Below are 6,964 nucleotides of genomic sequence, written 5' to 3'. Positions count from 1 at the left end.
CAACACCTTGCTCTTAGTGTCACGGATGCGACTTTACGAGTAAATTACGTATTAATGTATGTAAAACTCGAACATAAATGTCACAGATTTAGTTCAACAATAAACAATAAATATGTAGGCACAGTTTCTCCTAAACGAGTTTTGTTTTGTTGTTAATTACAAAGCTACACAATGGGCTATCTGTGTTGTGCCCACCAAGGGTATCGAAACCTAGTTTTTAGCGTTGTAAGCCTTGAAAATTACCGCTGAGTGTTATTCAAAGAGTTATGAACATTATTCTGTAGGAACACAGAAGATTAGGGATAACCAACTCTGTTTCTTCCATATGTTGTTTTTGTTACATTTCCTGAGTCTCGTACCGAATAACTAACAATGTAATATACAAGTTTTATTAATGGTTATTTGCAAACGTTTCTTGAATAATATTTACATATTTTGGCACCCTCTTTCACTGGCAGGTTCGGGATTTTCGGAAGGCGTAAGCTAATGTGATCGAGGTTCCGTTATGACAAGTGGTTACGGAAATCAGTCGTACGCTTCTCACTCCAAAAATAACCTTGTTATTTTCTGTGAGTGGGTGGGAGTGAAAAGCGTATGCCCTATGATAGACCCGCTAATTTTATTTAATGCCCCCTTTTGTATAACTCATTGATCCATTATTTTCGCGTGTTTTAAAAATCAACTCAAAGTTACAAATGGTTTCAGTTAAACTTTACTAACTATACACTGCCACCTAATGGATGTCATGTAAAAATCGTAATTTCTGTTTTATATATACCATTATTAATAGAATGCTGTTTGGAAAAAAAAAAACAATTACTACAATATACATGGCCTACCAATAAGTAAATAAACGAGAAAAGAAATCGACTATATCCATAAAGTCATATATAAATAACCTCGTAATACAAATATTGTTATACAGTGTAATTCGATTAAACCAACATGCCAGGAACGAAATAATCCCAGAATTTAATTTAATTGTTACGAGGTCACACAGTTGGATGGTGATCAAAGTCGACAGATCATTTGCAATATCCCTGTAGTGAATAGAGTGACTTAGCAGTTCCAATAACGTCTGAGAAAACCCGGGTACCCCAAAACAAAAGAACGGACTCTTCGTGCTGTGATGAGAATGCCTCACATCAAACGGTTGCTAATGTTGCAGGGCGGTTGCACGTGTACCCAGTACTATCACTAGTTATTTTCAAAGCTTGGGGTTTTATTGTGGACAATCACGCAAGGCTATACAAGGGCTATGTGTACTGCTATCTCTTATTTTGAAATAACAGACTAGAGGGAAGGCAGCCAGTTAACAGCATCACTGCCACTTCTTGTGCTACTCCAACTGAATAGTAAGACTTGACTATCACTCTTACGCCAATCCATGACCCCAAAAGTGTGGAGCACAATTTTGCAGAAATGGAATGCGAGCCATGGACGCTCAGGTTCTCAGTCTGGACTTGTGTTGGGAAAATTATTTTAAACTATACATGTACAATAATGAAATCCATCTCCAACTACAGAAAGTCTAAAACAGTAAGGAAGCTAAATTCTAGTTCACCTTTAACACTTGTACTAATGAGTTATAATTATCTGATCACTAGCTAATGACAACTTTAAAACGCAGCTGTCAAGTAGTTATATTAAAGTTATGGAGCCTCACCACAGTGTTAGAGCTCCTGTCGCCACGTCTGTTCATGCACTATCTGACGTCTGTGAACCTGAAATGGCCCTGCAGCGTAGTTTTTGTTGTAAAAGAATCTGCTTTAAGGATGGCATGTCCAAAGCAAACTGCTTCTCTTAAAGCTTTCCATAAACCATCTTGTACACAACGATGATTGTTTCCTACTTTTCACTTCAACAGTCTGATTACACAGAAATCCATATGCATTTAACCAATATGTCTTTGCACTTAATAGTGTAATAACCATTTTATTGTCTAGCTCTTTAAGGTTCTTCGTAAGTTGCCTGAGACACATGGAAGACTTTTGCCACCGACCTCACTGTTCATAGTTTGTCACAAGATGCCACATTATGCTTACCAGCTGCAGTATGACTTGTAGCCTCATGTTGAACTATATTCATTTGTTTCATAATGCCACTAAGTACATGGGGCATCCATATTTTAAATTCTAAATCCCTAATCTAAATGCATCTCTATGATCTATGTATATGAATATTTTAGGTTGGGAAGGTAGTAAATTTTCAGTGGCATCACACCATCTGCAAAATGTCAAATTGTAGTTCTGATATATTCCATACAACTTTGAGTATATGTAGACTGGTTGTCACATGACTTGCTGATATGTAATGTAATCAACCCTCTAGCTATGTTTTTGCAGTTCTGTGTTTAAGTTTATTTAAATTAAAAGCTATAAATGTTTTAATTCCAATAGGTTATAACCATGTTTATATAAAAATGAAATCCTGACAGATGATAATGAGCTGTGCCAGTCTTTCAGTAATACATAATAAAAAGAGCAAACGTACCTGAATTTTACCTACTGATAAGTAAAAAAAAAAATTTTTTTCAACAATTTTCAGTATGTGAAGAAGAAAGGAACTTGCTTTATTCTCCAGCAAGTTAAGGTGCTGCTAAAAATTTTCTTCACAATCATAGTGATAACTTAGATCATACCAGAAAACTGTAGTTCATTTAGGCCCCAAAATACATCAGTTACAGCAAGATTTTATAATTTTGATAAGTTGGTGTTTCAAATAAAACTTTCCTTTTCTTGCACCCAGAATTCTTAAAACAACAGAAACCAGTTTACCAATTCTCTATAATAATTAATATGTTAAATACAAATAATATTAAATTTCTTGAAATATATTAAAAACAATGTTTAGCATTTTTAGAACAGTTTATACTCTAAGCATAAGCCATTAGATTACTCTGGCCACTGTTATTTGTTTTCAATGTCCAAAAATTTTCCCCCAATTCACTGGTACAATTTAGATGCATTTCAAGAAGTAATATATTATGACTACAACTTAGGATTATTTTGAAGTTCTGAGCCAGATGAAATAATACTTATTACAAGAATTGTTTACTCATATAAAAAAAATTTTAAATGTTGAGCCTTTAAAGATAATGTAGCAATAATAACAAAACGAACCCATATTTTTTTCTGTTTATATCACAATCAACATTAAATTCTTCTTTACTAAATATTCACACACTCTAATTACCCGTAATGAATTTTCTAATAAAATACACATAAAACAATTACAATAACAAACAGTATTTTATTTATCCTTATATTTTACATTAATCATTATATTAAAGTACACAAACCTACTTATAATTACACTGAATTTTTTGTAACTAAAAAAAATTCTAAAAAAAGTCCTACCTACACCTATCATGAAACAAATTAATCATAGCAAGAACTTTTAAGGATAAGGCTTCCAGAAACATATAAAAATCACTTTTACCACTTAAAACCTAAACAAAACAAAAACCTAAAATTAAACAGTGTACAAATAAGCTTTTAGTGCACCGGGAATATAGAAATATTAATCTAAAATTTAAACAATAGTACTTTAAATATATTATACTAAAAATGCAGTAAGATGTCTTTCTAAAAAAGCAACTAAATAAAATGCTTGGATCTTTCCTGACAAAACACAAATGAATTTCAGAGTTATTTTGTGGCTGATCTTATACCCTATCAGAGTTTAGAGAAATGTGGTGGTTTTTCTGCTTTTGTGGCAACAGCTTCCGAGCCCTTGATGACATCCTCACTTTGAAGCATCGTCATATTCCAACATTGCTATGAGGAAACATTAAACAGCATTTAGTACCACAGTCGAGAAAACTACAAAAACATTAATCTAAGTAAAAGCTGAAGATGAAAAGAAATGAAAGAATTACTCATGAGTGGAAACAAAATACAAGAATTCAAACAGGACATGAGTATATCCATAATATGTGAACAAAATGAATAACACACAAACTGGAAAAAAAAAAGTTTACAGGTAACGTAACAAAATAATACAAGATTCGATAAAACTAAAAATGAGAAAATTTAAAAGCAAATAATAATAAAAACCTGTCCCAGCTACTTTTAAGTGAAGTATGAAATACTGAAATTAAAAAAAAACAGCATTGACACCTCTGTCAAGACTGGTCCAGAAAGGAACATTTTTCCTTTGTTGCCATGGAAACACTAGTTAAACAAGGTTAGAAAAAAAAGGAAGATAAAAGGCTTGTAGGAATTTTCTTAGCTTTGTTTCTCAGAAGTTGTCAAACCACAATATAAAGTAATGGTTTTTTTTCCTGAATGATTTGTGAGTACATTGCTTGTTTTGCAAAGAAGTAAATCAACAAATTTTAACATTTATGTATAAAATTGAATCTGCACAAATTCCTGACTAGACCTAATGCAATCATAAAAATACCAATAAGAAAAACATTGTAATGAATAATCATATGTATACAGGTACCCAAGTAACTACACAATGCCTTACAAACATATGGTTCTTGTCATCTTAATTTTGTGTCGCATTTATGAAGTGTAATGAAAAAACGTACTTTATAAAACATTCTTAGTGATACGTGTACTTTTATGTGTTATCTTCAGTGTTGTCAGAAAATTCTACTCAACACATTCATTTTGTATACACACACACACACACACACACACACACACACACACATATACTTAAAAAACTTTTCATATTATTTATATAGGAGCTTCTGAGTAAGGAGTGTCATTTCAGTAACTGAAGAAAGTTAGCTTTAAAATAATTTTGTTGTGCTATTCAATGGCTAGAGTAGAATCTTTTTTCTTTTTGTATGTGTGGATTCCACACACTTATTGTCACAAATGTTTGGAATTACTGTCATCATTCTTTATCTAATGTGATTTCTTTGCTATTTTTCTTGAAGACAGCTAATTAGCTTGTTAAAATATGACCTTAAAACTGTAAGAATGTGTTTTTTGAGTTCATACACCCCCACCTTAAGACACACCATCATGACTATAGTATTTGAACACCTATTCATCCTTAATTACAGATGTGGGATGGCAACAAAACTTTGAGTCATTTGTCAGCAGAAATTTATCGGAATGGGATTCCATTTTTTGTCTTCTGAGATACTCAAAACTCTTTATTCTCATATATTTCAGATAAAAAAAATTTGAATTTAATCTGTGAAAAAATATAGCACGTAATGCGCATTATAAGGAAAAGAAATTCCAGTCGGTGACTATCAGATTCCATATATCATGTGAACTTCTATTTCTACTGTGGATATCTGAACTAACACACAATGAAAGAGCTTTAGTAACTATTTGTGAAAAAAAAAAACTCACCATAAACTTCAATCCTTCACTGATGGTGTGGTCTCGTGAATAGTTGAGAGCCACCTTACAGCCCTGAACAGCCACTGGACTCTTAGAAGCAATAGACTCTGCCAACCTGTCAACCTCTGACATCATAGCTTCCTTGTTGGGAAAAACCCGGCTGATCAAACCCATCTGTAGAGAGGTTAATAAAAATGTGCTGAAACTTTGTAACACCATTATCAAAAGTTACGTTAGTTTTATATAGATGCACATTTCCAGGAACTGAAATCAGAGCATTATGAATAACTCTCAGTACTACAAGTTTGTTTGCAACCTATCTACTCTTACTAGCAAGAGGAAGGATAATCAAATGTGTGACTTTTATAGTAACTTACACGTAAAATGTGTATTGTTAATACTGATACAGTGCTGATAACAAAAATATATTCAGACTAATTCTATTACCATACCAATCATGAATCAAAATTAAAAGAAGTAAAAAAACACAAAGTGCTTAAAATGTCATAAAACCTATCATTAAGCACAAGACTTAATTGGTAAACACTAACATATCAACTAAAAACTATCAAAAACGTTAATTTCAAATACTTCTTGATAATAAAATTAAATGCTAATCAGGGCCACTCTTATGATAAGTGGTGCCTCTGATTATTAAAACCTCACTAGTGAAGTCAAATGACAAAAATGAATAAACCCTATAATTTTTTAGCAGTGTTTGCCAAATAATTTTTTCAATTTTGTACCCATATCATCATGCCTTAAGACTGACCATGATGGTCAAAATTTCCTACTAAAATTTGCATTTATCAATAAATAAGACAAAACACCTACTTCTTTAGCTTCAAAACCTTCCACCTTTCTTGCTGTATAAACCATTTCTCTCAACATACTGTTGTTTCCTATAGCTTTAGGAACTCTTTGGAGTGTTCCCAAGTCTGGAGCAAATCCCAAGTCAACTTCCTGGAGAGAAGAAAGAAAAAGTACAAGATTATAAAGATGCTATATACTTGGGGAAATATATGTGTGCACACAAACATGCATGATTCAACACACAAAGTTCAGACTAATGAAGTTACTAAAAAATTAAGCCCATAGGATCAAATAGAAACTAGGATCTAGAATCTCAATCTACTTTCAATCATTTGACAGTTCTCATCTAATTAATACATTTTATTGGACTAGAAGTAACTTACTTGCCAATCCTACAACATTAATCTCAGGTCTCAGCTTGTGAATGAGCACACTTTATTTTATTCCAAGAATCTGTTCATCAGTGACCCTTGCTAAGATCTTAAACTAATTACCGAGGATGACAATGTCAGTTTCTAATTGATTTAAGATCTTAGCCACGACCAATGATAAAAAGAGCCTCCAAATAAAAGAGAGCTTGCTTATTCACAAACTGAAGCCTGAGATTAATGTTGTAGGATTGGCAAGTAAGTTACTTCTTTTCAAACAAACTTTTTACACAGCCAGGAATTAATAAGTAAATGTGCTGCTAAGTGTTGTAATATTTCTCAGGTAGGATAAAGTGTGAGAAAACTATATATCACTTTCTGTCTAAACAAATAACATTTATATATCTAAAACTGTTTTAAAGTATTACACTATTAACATGATATAAAAGACTGTTTGGTTTAGATATT

General features: G+C 32.4%; 1 protein-coding gene across 1 annotated transcript in view; it reads right to left on the bottom strand.

Moving 5' to 3' along the window:
* Positions 1-3,232: 3,232 nt before the first annotated feature.
* LOC106461158 (delta(3,5)-Delta(2,4)-dienoyl-CoA isomerase, mitochondrial-like) overlaps positions 3,233-6,964 on the bottom strand; it is a 24,962-nt gene continuing 21,230 nt past the window's right edge. The window contains exons 7-9 of the mRNA XM_013920952.2: positions 6,150-6,278; positions 5,325-5,489; positions 3,233-3,779 (exon numbers count right to left, since the gene is read on the bottom strand). Of these exons, the coding sequence (XP_013776406.1) occupies positions 3,678-3,779; positions 5,325-5,489; positions 6,150-6,278 (396 nt within the window). The 3' untranslated portion in view covers positions 3,233-3,677. The remainder of the gene's footprint in view (positions 3,780-5,324; positions 5,490-6,149; positions 6,279-6,964) is intronic.

Source organism: Limulus polyphemus, unplaced genomic scaffold, assembly GCF_000517525.1.
Source record: "Limulus polyphemus unplaced genomic scaffold, Limulus_polyphemus-2.1.2 Scaffold906, whole genome shotgun sequence".
Classification (NCBI taxonomy): domain Eukaryota; kingdom Metazoa; phylum Arthropoda; class Merostomata; order Xiphosura; family Limulidae; genus Limulus; species Limulus polyphemus.
Note: the sequence above shows the minus strand (reverse complement) of the source record. Positions and strands in the feature narration are given on the sequence as shown.